This window comes from Oncorhynchus kisutch, linkage group LG12 (assembly GCF_002021735.2).
Source record: "Oncorhynchus kisutch isolate 150728-3 linkage group LG12, Okis_V2, whole genome shotgun sequence".
In the NCBI taxonomy this organism is placed as follows: domain Eukaryota; kingdom Metazoa; phylum Chordata; class Actinopteri; order Salmoniformes; family Salmonidae; genus Oncorhynchus; species Oncorhynchus kisutch.
Window position 1 is genome coordinate 34,580,708 of NC_034185.2, and position 20,657 is coordinate 34,601,364.

Consider the following 20,657-nt stretch of genomic DNA (forward strand, 5'->3'; position numbering starts at 1 on the left):
CAAGTAGGATGACATCTAAACAGCCAACCACCTGCAGGTACTGTCAATGGCACAGCACAGATTACAGTAAGCTCCCCGAATTGCGGTTTCAGATTGACGTAAAATGTCATTGATGTCTCAACATGTCACCCATCAGATCCTTTACAGTCACCTGTATACTAAAAAATAAATAGAGCACAATAAAAACCCTGCGAGGGAACAATCTTGGTGACAGTGGTAATTTTATTCGATCCATGAACACAAAATGTACACAAATTATGTGCACACATAACATAAATAATAGCTAACGTAGTAGAAATGGCCTTTGTGGTGTAAGGCTGATGGGATTGTCATGCCACCTCCTCCATGTAGTCAGCTCCTTGACTCTGGCTGAGCTGAGATACGCTCAGGTCCTGAGTGATCTCATCAAACTGGGGGCAGTATTGAGGGGGAAGAGGGGGAGAGAAAAGAAAGGGTGAGTGTGTGAGGTAAGGTAATATAGAAATACCACCAAAGACACCTACTAACATAAAATTCATATTTATTAGACCTATTTATGTACGGCATGATTATAGGGTACATGTCAAATTTAGCTAATAGAATGTGCTCAAAGAGAATATAAACTGTCAATTACATTTTGATTCCTATCCCCACCCTATACTGGAATATGCCTTTATGTAAAACTCAACCTAAAACTGTGGTAACTACAAGGGCCCACTGCTGACTAGCTTTACACATACAGTATGTAGGGTTGACTGCCTGTTGCCCTTCCTATGACACACAGGCACCGATGACATGGACGTCAATTAAGGCAGCTCCCTGCGCCTCTCTGATTCAGAGACATTGACTTAAATGCGGAAGACACATTTTGGTTTAATGCATTCAGCTGGGCAACTGACTAGGTATCCCCACACACACACACACACACACCTTATCGCTGTTGTCGGGTCCCTCGATGGAAACCTCCTCGATCTCTTCTCCGATGCTCACCTCACTCTTGGAGATATCTGATCGATGGCTGCTGGTGGTAAACAAGAAATGCGCAGAGAAGGGAAACCCTTTAGATTGATATCTCTCGTGGCACAGATAGGGCATGAAACTGAACGAGCACTGAGCAGCATCTAAAAATAGCTAGTGAGATCTAGGGACGACACAGTACAACGCCCTACATTACCTGTTAAAGTCATCGCCGTAGTCATCATCTGGCAAAACAAAAGAGGGGTATATCAGGATGATGCTCTATTTATACAAAAGTATGTGGACACCCCTTCAAATGAGTGGATTTGGCCATTTCAGCCACACCTATTGCTGACGGGTGTATAGAATTGAGCACAGAGCCATGCAATCTCCATAGACAAACATTGACAGTAGAGAGCTCAGTTACTTTTGACATGGCACCGTCATAGGATTCCAGCAAGTCAGTTCATCAAATTTCTGCCATGGTCAACTGTAAGTGCTGTTATTGTGAAGTGGAAACGTCTAGGAAAAACAACAGCTCTCCCGCGAAGCGGTAGGCCACACAAGCTCACAGAACGGGACCGCCAAGTGCTGAAGTGCGTAAAAATCGCATCTACTCGGTTGCAACACTCACCGCCAAGTTCCAAACTGCCTCTGGAAGCAATGTCAGCGCAATAACTGTTCGTCGGGAACTTAAGTAAAATGGATTTCCATGGCCGAGCAGCTGCGCACAAGCCTAAGATCACCATGCGCAATGCCAAGTGTCTCTGGAGTGATGAATCGCGCTTTACCATCAGGTTTGGCGGATGCCAGGAGAACGCTACCTGCCCCGATGAATATTGCCAACTGTAAAATTTGTTGGAGGAATAATGGTCTGAGGCAGTTAACCATGGTCGGGCTAGGCCCCTTAGTTCCAGTGAAAGGAAATCTTAACCCTACAGCGTACAATGACATTCTACACGATTCTGTGCTTTCAACTTTGTGGCAACAAACTTTGTGGAAGGTTTCCTGTTTCAGCATGACAATGCCGCCATGCACAAAGCAAGGTCTACACAGAAAATGGTTTGTCGAGATGGATGTGTAAGAACTTGACTGGCCTGCTCTTGACCTCAACCCCATTGAACACCATTGGGATGAATTGGAACGACAACAGTGAGCCAGGCCTAATAGCCCAACATCAGTGCCCGACCTCACTAATGTTCCAACATCTAGTGGAAAGCCTTCCTAGAGTGGAGGCTGTTACAGCAACAAAGGGGTGACCAACTACATATTAATGCCCATGACTTTGGAATGAGATGTTCGACGAGCAGGTGTCCACATACTTTTGATCACGTGGTGTATATGAAATAAATACAATTCAAATATGTAACCCACCAAAAACAACATAATATAAAGAATTAAAACCTGGAATTGGGTTAAGATCATACCCTGCACGGAAGATCCGGTTTTATCATTTATCATTTTCAAGTCTTTGAATCCTTTGTCTCTGGGGTTAGAAGAAGTACCTAGAAAAAGCATTCGAGGGATTTACTCAAGAAGCAAAGAACCCAGTGTAATAGTCAGGCACGTGCACTGATAGAGCCCTATGAAAAAAGTGCCCATTTGATTGGTGCAACAACTGCAGTTCGAATTTGCCAGAGGCAGAACAAATTTAAATAAGTAAAGACTAGTTAGCTGGTTTTGACAGCATAGCCTAGCTCACTAGCTAATTTATCGAGCCTACAATAGCGATGATCAGCTGGTATAGCCTACCCCAGTAGTTGTTTTAGCAAAGACACTTTTAACACACTCCTTTTCATCTGTGGTTCTAACATGCTTAGACTGCATTGTGTGATGAGCGAGTGTGTTTTTGCAGAGAATTAAGGCCTATGTTAAAATTAAAATGATTTGGCTCGAGGAGCAGTAGAAGTCTATGACTGGATTTCAGGTTGATTTATTCATGGAATTAAAACCTCTTAAATCCCACGGTCAGACCGGCGCGATTTAGTGCTTCTAACCCCTTTCAAGCGTTCTGGATTTTTTTTGCATTAGATTCATCTACCTTGTTTGTAAAAACAGTTATTCTCACAAAAAGGTCTGTAAAGCCTGAACGGTTTCAGCTACAGATTTATGACCCCACTTTGAAAATCCACACAATAGTCGTTAGAAGGTAAAGGGTTCTTCTACATAGAAGATCATAGGAAAACCCTGGACATATTGTCTATAATACTGTAATAAACTCCAAACAGTGGTCACTGACTAGTTGGATATTCATTTCCCATTGAGCAAACAATTTCTGTACTTACAGAAATGCTTATTATTATTTAATCAGGTGTTTGCTTGCCAGATCTTATTTGTTTATTGACATTTGTCATGAATGCAACTGTTAATGTCAAATTGTTTTGTGTTTCACTCGTAGCCCTGGTTGTCCTGAAAAGAAAATGGTGAAACACTTCAATGCGAGGTTATCTATGAGGGCAGAGCAAGCAGATGAATGACAGTAGCACATTTCAGCTTTGTGCCTGTGGGAGGCCATGGACCAATGAAGTTAATGGGGGGGGGGGGGGTACACACACACACACCACTGCTCTCACCGTTCTTGCTGCCTGAGAGGTCTCTGTGACGGGCTTCTCCTGAGTGGAACCCCCCACCTGCAGCACTCCTCTGGGGGGGCGGATCTGAATCTGCTGCTCTCCTGGTGGAAAAACAAAAGAAGCAAGGCCTAAGGCTGGAGGCCAAAAACACATTCAACTCACATTCACTGACTGAGGCAGGAGACAGGCATGTCATATAAGAGATACTAAGAAGTAGGGTGGCACTGCACAGCACAGAGAGAAAGAGAGGGGGAACAGAGGGGATGGGGTACGAGAGAGAGAGAGAGGGGGAACAGAGGGGATGGGGTACGAGAGAGAGAGAGAGGAGGAACAGAGGGGATGGGGTACGAGAGAGAGAGAGAGAGAGAGAGAGAGAGAGAGAGAGAAAAAGAGAGGGGGAACAGAGGGGATGGGGTATGAGAGAGAGAGAGGGGGAACAGAGGGGATGGGGTACGAGAGAGAGAGAGAGAGAGAAAAAGAGAGGGGGAACAGAGGGGATGGGGTATGAGAGAGAGAAAGAGAGAGAGAGAGAGAGAGAGAGAGAGAGAGAGAAAAAGAGAGGGGGAACAGAGGGGATGGGGTATGAGAGAGAGAGAAAGAGAGAGGGGGAACAGAGGGGATGGGGTACGAGAGAGAGAGAGAGGGGGAACAGAGGGGATGGGGTACGAGAGAGAGAGAGAGAGAGAGAGAGAGAGAGAAAAAGAGAGGGGGAACAGAGGGTATGAGAGAGAGAGAGAAAGAGAGGGGGAACAGAGGGCATGGGGTACGAGAGAGAGAAAGAGAGGGGGAACAGAGGGCATGGGGTACGAGAGAGAGAGAGAGAGAGAGAGAGAGAAAAAGAGAGGGGGAACAGAGGGGATGGGGTACGAGAGAGAGAGAGAGAGAGAGAGAGAGAGGGGGAACAGAGGGGATGGGGTACGAGAGAGAGAGAAAAAGAGAGGGGGAACAGAGGGGATGGGGTACGAGAGAGAGAAAGAGAGGGGGAACAGAGGGTATGGGGTACGAGAGAGAGAAAGAGAGGGGGAACAGAGGGTATGGGGTACGAGAGAGAGAGAGAGAAAGAGAGGGGGAACAGAGGGATGGGGTACGAGAGAGAGAGAGAGAAAGAGAGGGGGAACAGAGGGGATGGGGTACGAGAGAGAGAGAGAGAGAAAGAGAGGGGGAACAGAGGGGATGGGGTACGAGAGCGAGAAAGAGAGGGGGAACAGAGGGGATGGGGTACGAGAGCGAGAAAGAGAGGGGGAACAGAGGGGATGGGGTACGAGAGAGAGAAAGAAGATGCCTGCTGTGAAAGAGAAGCCTGCAGCTCACCTGTGCTCCAAGCAGCTCCGTTTATTATCATAGTCAGAAAAGAGCTCATCCCCATCTCCCTCTGTGTCACTACCCAGAGCAGACAGGCTGAGCCCAGAGAGAGAGTGGAGAGGAGAGACAGGAAACACACAGGAGCATAGTGAAGGAAGTACACTCACACAACACACACACAGAAATACACACATGACAAAAAACACGCACACACATGCAAAAACAAAAGTGGAAAAGTACAAGACCATGAACACCATATTAGTATCCGTTATTATTTAGAGGTCAATGCCAATGTTACAAACGTTAATTGTTGGTTTCGAGGCAGCAAGCAAATGGTCAGACTTGTCACGGCTTTATCCCTCCGCTAATGGAGGAGTGATACACCAGCACCATGCACACTCACTCATTGAGGCTAGTGCCCCTCCTCATTGGGTTAAAGGAGCGCCCTGAGAGGCCCTCCTCCCTCAGAGAGCGGACGAAGCTGCTTGGGGAGGGAGGAAAGGACACACAGATAAACACAAAAGAAGAAAGGAACAGGATAGGAAATAAAAGCTGGGGGGGGGGGGGGGGGGGGGAGACAAGTGACAGCAGAGCAGAGACAGACAGCACAGTGCTCCTATGTGGAACCAAACTCCCCACCGCCCCCCACACACACACTGGTCCATGTTTCTAATACTAAGCTAACAAGGATATCTATTTGCGATTACCTGCTATAGATAGAACAGGGTTCGCGTTCATTAGGCACCAACAAACTACCTGGAATTGTCCAATAAGAAACCCGTGTTTAGGTTTTCCATTGCAAAATGTTTCGTTATGGTGTCCTCTAATGAACACGGCCCTGTATTTCAAACTATTATGAGTCACTGTAGCCTAACTCATTGGGTTTACAGTGAGGACATACTTACTCTTTCTGACCGTTTCTCTTTTCAGAGAGACTGGCCCCTGAATTACTCTTAGCCAGGGTAAGGCTACTACTTCCATACGCAGCATGACAGAGAGCGAGAGAACATACAGTGAGCAGAGCGGCGACAGAGCCACACTTCTCTTCACACAATACTTCCTAATGTTGGGTTCTAGCTTGAAATATATTTACTGCTGCTACTGTATTAGAGGAACGTTGTGCATGAAATGTTACTGTGAGAGAAAAGGGGGAACAATGTACACTACATTACCAAAAGTATGTGGACACCTGCTTGAACATCTCATTCCAAAATCATGGCCATTAGTATGGGGTTGGTTCCCTTTGCTGCTAGAACAGCTTACACTCTTCTGGAAAGGCTTTCAACAATATGTTGGAACATTGCTGTGGGGACGATTAGGCCTGTTCGATGTAGTTGAGGTCACAGCTCTCGGCTTGCCAGTCAAGTTCTTCCACACAGATCCCGACAAGCCATTTCTGTATGGGCCTCGCTTTGTGCACAGGGCCATTGTCATGCTGAAACAGGAAAGGGCCTTCCCCAAACTGTTGCCACAAAGCTGGAAGCACAGAATAGTCTAGAATGTCATTGTATGCTGTAGCGTTGTGTTCGAGAACACCTAAGACGAGACCGATTCAAGACCAAGACCAGAGTAAATATAGTCAGTGTCAAGACCAGAGGGGGGGAGCGAGACCGAGTCAAAACCGAGACCAGGAGGGGGACAAGGGGTCCGAGACCAGAAGAAAGTCCAATTCAAGACCATTATTGTAATTTTGTCAAATCACCACCATAATAAGAGTTCAAAACATCCAGTATTTCTGTGTTCATATTTCAGAACAACATATGGGTTCTTTAGACATTCTGAATAGTGAATAAATGCATGTTGAGGGAAAACAGAGCCACTCTACAAATGATTACTAACCCAAACACAGTGGGGAACAAATGGGCCTTCCACGCCTTCAGAGAAGGGCTAAGGATTTATAATTATCATTATTTTCAATGATGTTCTGATTTAATGTCTTCAGTTTTTGTTGGAAAGGAAAAAGGATTAACGCTGAAGACTTTGCTGGTCTCTGGGGAATGAATCTAGCTAGCTAGGTCAGCCGTATATATATATAAAAGCATCTGCCATTCAACTGTATAAGGGCAAAATTTTGGGGTGATAGTCAAATCAACCAATCACATTTGGACTTAATGGCTGAGACCTTGATTACAAAAACATGAATGGAAACATCTGCCTTATTAAAGGCCAACAGGTAGCGAGCAGTAGTTTTCCCACGGTCTAGCTACAAAAAAAATATTATAAAAAAATAATAATAATTAAAAGCCGATTAATCGGCATCGGCTTATTTTGGTCCTCCTATCGGTATAGGCGTTGAAAAATCATATTCGGTCGACCTCTATAATCTACGTCATGGAACAGTGAGTCAAATAGGAACTATTTTTAAAACCTCTTATAAAGTTGGTTTTGTAGCATAAATTTGCCAAAAAGTTCCCAAACGGCCCTTCCAGCGAAGGAAAGGCACCCTGTGTAAAAACATTAGATGATTTCCTATAGTTTTTTAAATGAGTTTTCCTATAGATTTTTCAGATTCACTCTCAAAATATATATATATATATTTTTTAAATGAAAAAAATACCCAAATTGTGCCCCTGTGCAGCCAGGCCCATCCAAGTCTACGCACCTGATGCAAACAGAGCACGATGACATTTGCACATCACATGTAGCCTAATAACCAACACTTCAGATTCAACTTTTTTAATACCTGGTTCCCATTGTTGCCTTAGTTAGCATTTACTGGTAGATATAAGTTGAAACATCTTTCCTACCCTACCGGCTACCGATGTCATTCTTCTGTGAGTTGCTCAATGACAAAACCAGTTGAGAGCTGAACACTGTTGCTGCCTGCAAATGATATCCCGCTGATACTAGGCTGTGTGTGTAAATACATTTAATGAGCTTTGACATTGTGTAGGCTACTTTGTGCATGATTTCTCTATTGTACTACATAATTGATAAGTCTCATACCTCCACTACACTACTTTGATATGCATCAGTAGGGATGAAGAAGTTAATAACCGCAACGCCCACGAAAACAAAGTTGGGTATATGGCTAATACTTGTGTATACCCTCCACTACACCACAGGACCATTGTGTTTTACAAAAAGTGCTCTCTCCTACATGAGTGACCTGGTATTATGGTTGCTGTCCTTTCAGCATCACCAACCTGTCACACACTGAAGACCTATAGGTTCACCACTGTACTAACCTGTCACACACTGAAGATCTATAGGTTCACCACTGTACTAACCTGTCACACACTGAAGACCTATAGGTTCACCACTGTACTAACCTGTCACACACTGAAGATCTATAGGTTCACCACTGTACTAACCTGTCACACACTGAAGACCTATAGGTTCACCACTGTACTAACCTGTCACACACTGAAGATCTATAGGTTCACCACTGTACTAACCTGTCACACACTGAAGACCTATAGGTTCACCACTGTACTAACCTGTCACACACTGAAGACCTATAGGTTCACCACTGTACTAACCTGTCACACACTGAAGACCTATAGGTTCACCACTGTACTAACCTGTAACACACTGAAGACCTATAGGTTCACCACTGTCACACACTGAAGACCTATAGGTTCACCACTGTACTAACCTGTCACACACTGAAGACCTATAGGTTCACCACTGTCACACACTGAAGACCTATAGTTTCACCACTGTACTAACCTGTCACACACTGAAGACCTATAGGTTCACCACTGTACTAACCTGTTACACACTGAAGACCTATAGGTTCACCACTGTACTAACCTGTAACACACTGAAGACCTATAGGTTCACCACTGTACTAACCTGTAACACACTGAAGACCTATAGGTTCACCACTGTACTAACCTGTCACACACTGAAGACCTATAGGTTCACCACTGTCACACACTGAAGACCTATAGGTTCACCACTGTACTAACCTGTCACACACTGAAGACCTATAGGTTCACCACTGTACCAACCTGTCACACACTGAAGACCTATAGGTTCACCACTGTACCAACCTGTCACACACTGAAGACCTATAGGTTCACCACTGTCACACACTGAAGACCTATAGGTTCACCACTGTACTAACCTGTCACACACTGAAGACCTATAGGTTCACCACTGTCACACACTGAAGACCTATAGGTTCACCACTGTACTAACCTGTCACACACTGAAGACCTATAGGTTCACCACTGTACTAACCTGTCACACACTGAAGACCTATAGGTTCACCACTGTACTAACCTGTCACACACTGAAGACCTATAGGTTCACCACTGTACTAACCTGTCACACACTGAAGACCTATAGGTTCACCACTGTACTAACCTGTCACACACTGAAGACCTATAGGTTCACCACTGTACTAACCTGTAACACACTGAAGACCTATAGGTTCACCACTGTACTAACCTGTCACACACTGAAGACCTATAGGTTCACCACTGTACTAACCTGTCACACACTGAAGACCTATAGGTTCACCACTGTACTAACCTGTCACACACTGAAGACCTATAGGTTCACCACTGTACTAACCTGTTACACTGAAGACCTATAGGTTCACCACTGTACTAACCTGTTACACTGAAGACCTATAGGTTCACCACTGTACTAACCTGTTACACTGAAGACCTATAGGTTCACCACTGTACTAACCTGTTACACTGAAGACCTATAGGTTCACCACTGTACTAACCTGTTACACACTGAAGACCTATAGGTTCACCACTGTCACACACTGAAGACCTATAGGTTCACCACTGTACTAACCTGTCACACACTGAAGACCTATAGGTTCACCACTGTACTAACCTGTTACACTGAAGACCTATAGGTTCACCACTGTACTAACCTGTTACACACTGAAGACCTATAGGTTCACCACTGTCACACACTGAAGACCTATAGGTTCACCACTGTACTAACCTGTTACACTGAAGACCTATAGGTTCACCACTGTACTAACCTGTTACACACTGAAGACCTATAGGTTCACCACTGTCACACACTGAAGACCTATAGGTTCACCACTGTACTAACCTGTCACACAATGAAGACCTATAGGTTCACCACTGTACTAACCTGTTACACTGAAGACCTATAGGTTCACCACTGTACTAACATGTCTATAATATATATAAAGGCTGTTAAGATACTGTATGAATGTTTCAAGAAAGAGTGGATATATGTGTCCTGGCGAAGCAGTTTTATGAGCTGACTGAATGGAAGCTGATAATTAGGAGTTTTTTACTCCGCTGGTCTCGGGAAGAAATTACGAGTCCTCAACTGTCCGAGACCGAGTCAAGACCCAGTACAAATGTATCCCATACAGAGACAAGACCAAGACATTTAATATGTGGTCTCGAGACCGGACTCGAGTACTACAACTCTGCTGTAGCGTTAAGATTTCCCTTCAAGATAACAAAAGTAAATAACGTGTCCGTAAAATGATTGCTCATCCACCAAACTTTACAGTTAGCACTATGCATCGGGGCAGGTAGCGTTCTCCTGGCATCCGCAAAACCCAGATGAATCAGTTGGACTACCAGATGTTGAAGTGTGATCACTCCAGATAATGAGTTTCCACTGCTCCAGAGTCCAATGGCAGCGAGCTTTACACCACTCCAGCCGATGCTTGGCATTGCGCATGGTGATCTTAGGCTTGTGTGCGGCTGCTCGGCCATGGAAACCCATTTCATGAGGGGGGGGGGGGGGTCCCAGTGGGGTTAAAGCCCCAGCTGCGGTGGCAGTGAGGCCATAGATCTATGTGCAATAGGGGTAAGGGTAGGTCCCGTAGTAGGATAGCTCCCTAGTGGGGATGTGACCCATGCGAGATCCCTAGGTGGCGGGTAGGTAGGGTAGGTTCCGAGTGGGGGTGCAAATCCCTCAGCTGGGTTTACTATATGGAGAAGTTGGCACATCTATATGCTAGCATGGTGGGTTACAGAGAGGTAGTCCATGTAGAAGGACTAAGGCAGGAAGTGTGCCTGGTGGAGAATAGGAGGTATCTGGGGATATCAGAGATGCAACATTGTCAGTTAGTGGTAACGTGTATGGTGATAGAAAGTTGCCTGTAAGTTCTGGGAGGCAGGCCATCTCCATAGTTGGAAAAGCGATGTTTGAAAGTGATCCATGTGCATTAGCAATAATGAGAGCAGTTGATTTATGCCCTATTGGGGCGGGGAACCGTGAGCGATTATGTGAAATTAGGTGGACAACGGAGTGACCTCGGTAACAAGTGTTGTCGGGAACAGTGGTATTTACGGCGAGAGATAGACTAAAACCCCTTCCTGTGTTACACATTAGTCTTCTGCAATCTCCTGTGGCCCATTAGCACACTCTAGTGTCGCCCTACCACAAACTCTGCTTGTTCAGAACCTAACAATCATCAATATGTACTGTAGACTTTCTCCACACATCTCCCAGCCCATCAGAGTTGATTAACGCCCCTGTATTTTAAGATTCTTAAGATATTGATCATGGCTTATGGTGCAACAGAATTTCTATGCTAATATTAACAGCATCCATGTTTTACATTTATCGCTATTACGCATGACTTATGTGATGGATCATGGAGCAGCACACATGTTCAATCGCGCGTATGACAATCAATCCCCGTCCTCACCAGCCGTAGGTTTTCTGTGGTTTAGGCAGAGGGTCGTCAAAGAACGAATCGTCCTCGTCTAGGTCCTCTTCCACCTCCAGGTCCAGCCCCTTCTTCAGGCTCGCCGTGTGGCCGTTGTCGTTGTCCCCGGACACCTCGCTGTGCCTTGGCGTCACGTGACCCGGCCCTTTGCCCGTTAGAGAGCCAAAGCGCAGGCTGGTGTCACTGTGGCTGTGACTGACCTCCACACCCTGTGGGGTACATGTAGGAACAAGACAACACAAATAACAAAAACGCACGTTGAAAGCCGCTTCTGTCTATTTGAGCGGGTGCAGCTAGCATTTAGTTGCAAATGGTTAGAGGATTGAAGCGACAGGGAGAGTTAGTAGTGGCACTGAAATATTAGCTATAGGAAAGATATTTTGAGAACTATCCGGCACAAGTAAAGGTCTTGTTAGAGGTTTGGCTAATGGCTTAGCTACGTTAGCCGTACCTACTCTATGAACCATTAAGACTGTGAAGTTGAGCAATTAGTAAAACACATGCACACAGCACAGTCAGAGTTTCAATCAAAACTGGAAAACACTCATCATTCATGAGAATCAGTCTGGTGATAAGAGCACATTTGAGAGGCTGCGCTGAGATACTGCCAACCTATCTTCCCTGCGCTAATGGTGACACCATACCAAGTAAACCATGGGTAAACAGAAGACTATGGTACAGACATGCCTTTGAAATCAGAACTTCCCCTGGAGGAGTTGGTATGAGCCGACCCACTGGGCAGACGTCAATTTAAAGTATACTCCCACGTTGGTTCCACGTCCTTTCATTGAAATGACGTGCAAACAACGTGCATTCAACCGGTGTGTGCACATGGGTACTTGTACACCTGGGTTGTGTTCATGACAGCAAACCAAATGAAAACGAGTGTTCCATATCAGTCCAGCAAGTCCCTCTCCGTTTCAGTAGATTTTTCTTACGTTGCCTAATGAGCACAACCCCTTTTCCAGCCTTGCGGTTTACCTTGGTGTCAGCCTTCTCCGCCTGTGCACTGTGCCTATGTCCTTTAAACCTGGGGATCTGTGCATGAGAACACAGCTATCAGCCTTCTCACACACTCACCGCCTCACTAACATGATGGATGCCGGGTAGGCCCTAAAAGGTGGCTACATTTAGGGAGAATCGCATACACAGTTTAGTCTACTGACCTCTTCGTCCTTTCCGAAAAGAAAGCGGAAAAACAGAGGCTTTGTTTTAACAATCAACATTCTCTTAAAAAATATCCATGTCATGTATACCCTATGCTCACATCCTGCAAATACCACACTAGGCCTCTTAGCTGTGATTTCTTCTGTTATTTTAAGTCAAGTTCCATAGAAATGAATTGATTCACAAGAAAGCTGTTATGACATAACAGTTCACACAAACAGGCATTAAAAGGAATAAAATATTAACGTTGAACAAAGTAAGAAAAAAGTGATCCTACGAGAAACCACACAACAGCCATTTTATATAGGGCACTACAACATACAATGCACCATAGTTTGAATAGTGCCAATGTACCTTACTAGGCGGTGAAGTGCTTTTCTTCTCCTCAATAAATTGACTGGGATTGTGAATTACATCACAGGTGTCATGGGTGACCTGGAAGGGGAAGGACACATTTAACATTGTGTTTCATCCCAAGAAACGGTTCTATGACACAATCTAAAAAGGAACTTCAAGACAGTAAAGGTGTCTTACCACACTTCGACACTGACTGAAGAAGCGCTTGTACAAGCCCAGAAACTCCTGGAAGTCTATAGCTACAGAGACAGAGGTGAGGCAAAGCATTAGAGCAGATGACGACATTTTCCACGGATTTTGTGTTGCCATGCTTGTAACTATAGCAGCCGCACTTTTCAGGTCGCTGCAGCTAGCGACTGGAACGAGCTGCAAAACAATATCAAACGGGACAGTTTAAATCTCCATCTCTTCATTCGTGGACACTCTTATGGACGGTTGTGGCTGATTCACATGATGTGTTGTTGTCTCTACCTTCTTGCACTTTGTGCTGTTGTCTGTGCCCATTAATGTTTGTACCCTGTTTTGTGCTGCTGCCATGTTGTCGTCACGTGTTGCTGCCGTGCTAGGTCTCTCTTTATGTAGTGTCTCTCTTGTCATGATGTGTGTTTTGTCCTATATTTTTAATCCAAGCCCCGGTCCCCGCGGGAGTTCCTTTTGTTAGGCCGTCATTGTAAATATTAAATCTGTTCTTAACTGACTTGACTAGTTAAATAAGGGTTAAATTAAATACATTCAATTAAGAATGTCACTTCATTTCAGACTACAGAACACTTACATTTACCGGAGGCCTTGTCTCCAACTCTATGTTCATCAGTGACAAACTTCTCCAGCATGTTCCTGTTATTGGACACACAGACTACTTGTTAAGGAAACTAGATGAGCTGTAGATTCACGTCACAAATAGCATTGTCGTGTCAGCGTTGCAGTCAGGGTAGGTTTCCCCAGACACAGATTAAGTCTATTCCTGAATGACAAAGCACTTTCAATGGAAATGCATGCTTTTTAGTTCGGGAGTGGGCTTTCCTGTGTCCAGGGAACGAGTTCTTTGTCATTTTGCTTGAATGACACGGCCCAAACATACTTGTTGAAGTTGGGAAAAACATCTCCAAACACAACTTTCAAATCCTCTTTGAGTATCCCACCAGTTCTGGCCTGTGAAACAGAAAGTTTAAAAAGAGTAAAAGGCAGGATCTTGGAAGAATCTTGGACATTTAAACACCTCCACAAGGTAATCAATGGCAATGGAGAACTTATGAGGATGACCAAAATGAGCACATCTACAAAAAAAAAAAAAGATCACCTTGTCATAAACATCAAACTTCTTCCGGGCGTCTGCTATTTGCCTGGGGGATAGTTCCTAAAAAAGAGAAAACGGAAGAGCATTGATATCAGACGGAGAAATCTCTCTACATTTGAAGTTGCATCCTCTTGGGATCAATACAGGTGATCAAAAACAAACATGAAATTGTGAGCTTGATGGTTTGATAAGTTACATGCTAGTTCTTCATGTGCACCTTCGTGGCCCGCAGTTCTCTGTATGAACAGGTGAATAGGATAGCTACGTGAGCTCATTCTGCTGATCTGAGCAGAGCATGAAACATGACTAAGAAAGTGGGACAAACTTGTTATGTCAGAATCTCGCTGAACAACAGGAAAACCATTTTCGCTCTCTCTCTCAATCGTCTGGGTACATTTACACTAATGGCAAGCTGCCTTCTGTTGACCCAGATAATATTATAAATTAGGTCGTCACGGCAAAATGACAACTATGAGTGATACAGTTTATTTTCGCTCTAGCAGCTCAGGTCCATTGACAGAATACTTAAAATGTTGTTGTATGAAGAATTACATCTCAGTGTGCTCATGTTTTGTAGGCTATGTATAATACCTTATTATGAAACAGTTGGTGCTCATTCATAACATTGTATGTAGACGTAAATGTACCCTAGTGAGTGAGAAGGAAGGCAATGAAGATCATAAAAATTACTACCTTGGGGATGTTTGTGGCTTTGTCCCCCTTACATCAGATAACAGCAGGCCAGAGCAGGGAAATCAGTAGAGCAAGAAAGCAGTCCATTATAAATCACAAGTGGGACACTCCGTTCAGAAGAAAATTACATTTAAAAAGGAAGGACAGCCATTCAAGAGCATAATCAAATCGGGTAGACTTCTGGGCAGGGGTGATGTTGTGGATGTTTGTATGTTGTCGTTTGTATGTGTATGTTTTGGATTGTTCATCTTTTAAAATAATTTTAAATATATATATTACACACACACACACACACACACACACACACACACACACACACACACACACACACACACACACACACACACACACACACACACACTAAATACAATCTTACAACAACAAAAACTAATCAGGGAGGCTACAGGTTTGGACAACTGCTAATGTCAGAAGCTCTTTCCTCCACTAGGAGCTTAAGGGAATACACCAATGTAGTGAATGACTAAACCTATGTATGTAAAATGGCAAGCCCTGTGCAGTGGTGTGTCTTTCTTTACCTCGGAGAAGATGGAGGCCTTCTCCTTGTGTCTGCCCCTCTTGACGAGCTCCAGCAGGAGAGGAGTGTTCCTGTTCATATCAGTCTCGGTGATATCCAGCTCACAAGAGACCCTGCTCACGGCTGTCTAGGCCATTTAGCTGAGGACAGGAGACACGGGCGCAATAAATTGCATGCCATAATGGTGAATGGAGCACGGACAATTCCAAGTTATTTGCCGGGCCAGCCCTATCCGCTGGGAGTAAAAACACTCACTGAGTTTATCTCTGGCTGGAAGACAGCAAGCGTGAAGTCCAGGTGGAAGACCTGTAGAAAGTCTATGATGAGGCTGGCCACCAGGCGTCCTGTTAAAAAGGGAAGGATATGATCAGCCTCATCATGGAAAGAATGAGTCATTGTACTGCATGTTGATTATTATGGGATTAGCAGACGATTGTTCAGACCATCACGGTGGATAACACAACCCTTACCATCCTTTGTATCAAGACATTTCTTCAGGTTTTCATTGACAAGTGGAGTTTATTCTGGGGGAAGGATAATGGGTGGTAGCAGAGGTTATGCAGATGTAAATCATACGCTACACTGACATCCCCCCCAAAAATGTAACGTCATTAATAAGAGAAGCAATAAGCCTAACCTTACACTATAAGGATTCATTGACAATGCACATAAGTCAGCTATCGTCTTACCTCCACTTTATTCCTGTTCATCCATAGCCAAGAAAGACAGCGGCGCGCATTTCTGCCTACAGTATAAGAGAAGTACGAGCAAAAAAGGGTGTTAGCCAAGCAGAGGGCCTCAAACTGGCCTGATACTACTAGCTAACGTTAGCTATGTAACAGTACTTCTAAGGTACCTAAAAAAATGCACTGCTTTTGATAAATTAGTTCGCTATCTAGCCAACGTTAGCTGTTGGTTATCCAAGGTTAGAAGGTACAGCAGCTAGCTACGCTAGCTATCCCACGACCCTGAGGATGGCATGATAAGTCCGGTGACTTTCCGGGGTCCAGCTAGTTACAGTACTGTAGCTAGCTAACGTTAGCTAGCTAGCTAGCTACAAGCTGCCACAACAAAATCCTCAGTCTTTGAACAGTCCTCGAAATATGACTTACAGATCAGTAGTTACCGTGCCTGTTAGTTTGTTCAAAGACCCCACTGTTTTCTAGGTTTTGGATCAAAAGATCCCGCACCTCAGTGTCGTCATCCGTGGCAGACATCTTTCTTTTAGCTAATCGGCAACCAAGACAACCAAAACAAACACTGGCAGCCTAGCTATTTGCTAATTCAGCAACGCAGATTCCAGGAAAAAATTCAACAGCAAGCCAGCGCGCACGATTTGCACCATTCACCAGCATCGTGGCACACGCAATCTTGCCCCTCTTTAGTTCAACACGGAGGGAGTGATGTCAAAATAGGTTGGTGCTGTATCAATTGGTGGATTAGGCTCAAATAATGCAAGTTCTGTATCAAATTCGAAGTAATGTATACAGAGATATCAGACATGTTAAACATATCAGATATTTTGATCAAGTTGCTTTTGATTAGCTGATCTGCCTCATGTGTCATGAGCCATTTTTGACTCATGTCTCTTATCATTTGTGGTTGTGTATATTTGTATTATATCATATTTTGTAAATTGGGTGAATCCCTTTCTTTTTTTTGGGTGGTTTATGATTTGTTGGCCCTAACATTTGTTTGTCCATAGTTTTTTTCTCTCACAGTAGTTGGACTTCACAATAACATAGTTCCTCTTCTGTTGTCATTCAGGACAGGAGGATAGACTACAGATGCTTGCTGGCTCTGTTAAAGTCATTTCAGTGACTCTGCAGCTAAGTGTGTTCTTGGATTATTTCTCTCCTTATTCTCTCCTTATATCTCTCCTATTTTCATTCATATGTGAGGCAGTCATTTGAGGAAACAATACAATTTAGTGTTGTAACACACGTTTTATTCAGAGTAAGAGATGTCAACACCAGCGTGATAAAAATCGTACAAACTTCACAATTTCAAATGAAATATCACAGCAACTTGTGATCTTAAACATACAAAATTAAAGATCAACAGAAATCATGCCATGTGGTACCAAAATTAAGTTGGAAAGTTTGCAAGAGGGAAAGAGGGGAAAGGAGAGAAGGAAATTAATGTTGTATAAAATCCTTTCATGAAAGCATTACTCAAAATAAATCGTAATTGTAGCAGTTTAATCAATAGATGAATTCACAAATATTCATATGAAAATTCTTCTGCACTCTAGCATGTGACATGTTAGTGTTCTCTATGTAAATAATCACAGATAACCTTTTTACATGTGTTATTACAATATGTACTGACTGTTGGTGAGTAGGACATTTGTGCTTAAAATTCCCATTTCCTTTGTATCAGTAAGAATAATTGACTGAAGAAAATAGTACAAGCTGTCAATCTATCTATAGCATTACTTTATTGGCAAAAAGCTGCAGACACAAAGCTTTAGACACAGGCATGTGGAGTCATATGGAATGTGGACCTCAAGTCTAGTAGGAGGTCCAAATAGATGCTTTGAAGTGTGAGATCAGGTCAATGACTAGCTAAGCCCATAACACCCTCAAGTTGACTACCAAGAAGGGATGTCTGAATTGAACTTGACTCACTCAGCTCTAAGTCTCGCGGCTGCATTTAGACAGGTAGCCCAATTATGATATTTCTTTCACTAATTTGTCGTTTGACCAATCAGATCAGTTCCGAAAAGATCTGGTGTGAAAAGATCTATGTGATTGGTCAAAAGACCAATTACTCTGAAAAAATATCAGAATTGGACCGCCTGTCTAAATGAAGTCCTTGGCTTCACTGTAGGCTACTTCCAAGGACAGTGCATTTTAGATACTGTTGCCATATACAGTTGTTTAAATTAAAATAATGATATCTATTTATTGATATAATTGGGACATACTCCCCATGATGTGCATGCACAATAAACTGTATTAAGAACACACATATAATCCATTATTAGAGTCATCTTCAGCAAGTGCATGTCACATGGTTATGCCAATTTGTAAAGGAAATGTAATGATTCATTAGTAAATACTATGTAAGGGTAGATTTGTTGCAGTTGGCTGATGATTAAAAGGTTGTGGCATTATAATGCAATGTGAGTGTCAATGTCAGCCCCTATAATGCACAACTTTTAATCATCACCAACTGCAACAAATCTACCCTTACATAGTATTTACTAATGAATCATTACATTTCCTTTACAAATTGGCATAACCATGTGACATGCACTTGCTGAAGATGACTCTAATAATGGATTATATGTGTGTTCTTAATACAGTTTATTGTGCATGCACATCATGGGGAGTATGTCCCAATTATATCAATAAATAGATATCATTATTTAATTTAAACAACTGTATATGGCAACAGTATCTAAAATGCACTGTCCTTGGAAGTAGCCTACAGTGAAGCCAAGGACTTCATTTAGACAGGCGGTCCAATTCTGATATTTTTTCAGAGTAATTGGTCTTTTGACCAATCACATAGATCTTTTCACACCAGATCTTTTCGGAACTGATCTGATTGGTCAAACGACAAATTAGTGAAAGAAATATCATAATTGGGCTACCTGTCTAAATGCAGCCGCGAGACTTAGAGCTGAGTGAGTCAAGTTCAATTCAGACATCCTTCTTGGTAGTCAACTTGAGGGTGTTTATGGGCTTAGCTAGTCATTGACCTGATCTCACACTTCAAAGCATCTATTTGGACCTCCTACTAGACTTGAGGTCCACATTCCATATACTCCACATGCCTGTGTCTAAAGCTTTGTGTCTGCAGCTTTTTGCCAATAAAGTAATGCTATAGATAGATTGACAGCTTGTACTATTTCTTCAGTCAATTATTCTTACTGATACAAAGGAAATGGGAATTTTAAGCACAAATGTCCTACTCACCAACAGTCAGTACATATTGTAATAACACATGTAAAAGGTTATCTGTGATTATTTACATAGAGAACACTAACATGTCACATGCTAGAGTGCAGAAGAATTTTCATATGAATATTTGTGAATTCATCTATTGATTAAACTGCTACAATTACGATTTATTTTGAGTAATGCTTTCATGAAAGGATTTTATACAACATTAATTTCCTTCTCTCCTTTCCCCTCTTTCCTCTTGCAAACTTTCCAACTTAATTTTGGTACCACATGGCATGATTTCTGTTGATCTTTAATTTTGTATGTTTAAGATCACAAGTTGCTGTGATATTTCATTTGAAATTGTGAAGTTTGTGATTATTTATCACGCTGGTGTTGACATCTCTTACTCTGAATAAAACGTGTGTTACAAACACTAAATTGTATTGTTTCCTCAAATGACTGCCTCACATATGAATGAAAATAGGAGAGATATAAGGAGAGAATAAGGAGAGAAATAATCCAAGAACAACTTAGCTGCAGAGTCACTGAAATGACTTTAACAGAGCCAGCAAGCATCTGTAGTCTATCCTCTGTCCTGAATGACAACAGAGAGGAACTATGTTATTGTGAAGTCCAACTACTGTGAGAGAAAAAACTATGGACAAACAAATGTTAGGCCAACAAATCATAAACCACCCACAAAAAAAGAAAGGGATTCACCCAATTTACAAAATATGATATAATACAAATATACACAACCACAAATGATAAGAGACATGAGTCAAAAATGGCTCATGACACATGAGGCAGATCAGCTAATCAAAAGCAACTTTGATCAAATATCTGATATGTTTAACATGTCTGATATCTCTGTATACATTACTTCGAATTTGATACAGAACTTGCATTATTTGAGCCTAATCCACCAATTGATACAGCACCAACCTATTTTGACATCACTCCCTCCGTGTTTGAACTAAAGAGGGGCAAGATTGCGTGTGCCACGATGCTGGTGAATGGTGCAAATCGTGCGCGCTGGCTTGCTGTTGAATTTTTTTCCTGGAATCTGCGTTGCTGAATTAGAAATAGCTAGGCTGCCAGTGTTTGTTTTGGTTGTCTTGGTTGCCGATTAGCTAAAGAAAGATGTCTGCCACGGAGGACGACACTGAGTTGCGGGATCTTTTGATCAAAACCTAGAAAACAGTGGGGTCTTGAACAAACTAAAGGCACGTAACTACTGATACTGTAAAGTCATATTTCGAAGGAC

At 43.0% G+C, this 20,657-nt stretch overlaps 1 protein-coding gene across 16 annotated transcripts; it reads right to left on the reverse strand.

Annotated features, from left to right (window-relative positions):
• Positions 1 to 202: 202 nt before the first annotated feature.
• Positions 203 to 16,019, reverse strand: LOC109900920 (FGFR1 oncogene partner). 16 transcript variants are annotated; one of them, XM_031837437.1, is made up of 20 exons: positions 15,965 to 16,019; positions 15,750 to 15,838; positions 15,496 to 15,634; positions 14,960 to 14,986; positions 14,270 to 14,326; positions 14,051 to 14,121; positions 13,745 to 13,806; positions 13,147 to 13,208; positions 12,967 to 13,047; positions 12,612 to 12,620; positions 12,427 to 12,483; positions 11,425 to 11,654; positions 5,717 to 5,782; positions 5,215 to 5,292; positions 4,821 to 4,907; positions 3,510 to 3,610; positions 2,364 to 2,441; positions 1,154 to 1,181; positions 910 to 1,000; positions 203 to 410 (listed from the first exon to the last, which is right to left on the reverse strand). In XM_031837437.1, exons 3-20 carry the CDS (start codon positions 15,571 to 15,573, stop codon positions 330 to 332), a joined length of 1,344 nt encoding a protein of 447 aa, XP_031693297.1. In that variant the 5' UTR covers positions 15,574 to 15,634; positions 15,750 to 15,838; positions 15,965 to 16,019; the 3' UTR covers positions 203 to 329. The 16 variants fall into 16 exon arrangements, with proteins under 16 accessions (XP_031693297.1, XP_031693296.1, XP_031693295.1 ...); XM_031837436.1 differs by having other exon boundaries at positions 910 to 997; positions 5,717 to 5,785; XM_031837435.1 differs by having other exon boundaries at positions 5,717 to 5,785.
• Between the last annotated feature and the right edge of the window lie 4,638 nt (positions 16,020 to 20,657).

What these genes read in the sequence shown, in the direction of transcription:
- LOC109900920 (XM_031837435.1), bottom strand. Translation starts at nt 15,573, where the DNA reads ATGAACAGGAACACTCCTCTCCTGCTGGAGCTCGTCAAGAGGGGCAGA. An exon ending in AGTTTGATGTTTATGACAAG is followed by an intron (nt 14,122 to 14,269) that starts GTGATCTTTTTT and finishes TCTGTTTCACAG; the next exon opens with GCCAGAACTGGTGGGATACT. An exon ending in GACCCGACAACAGCGATAAG is followed by an intron (nt 411 to 909) that starts GTGTGTGTGTGT and finishes TACTGCCCCCAG; the next exon opens with TTTGATGAGATCACTCAGGA.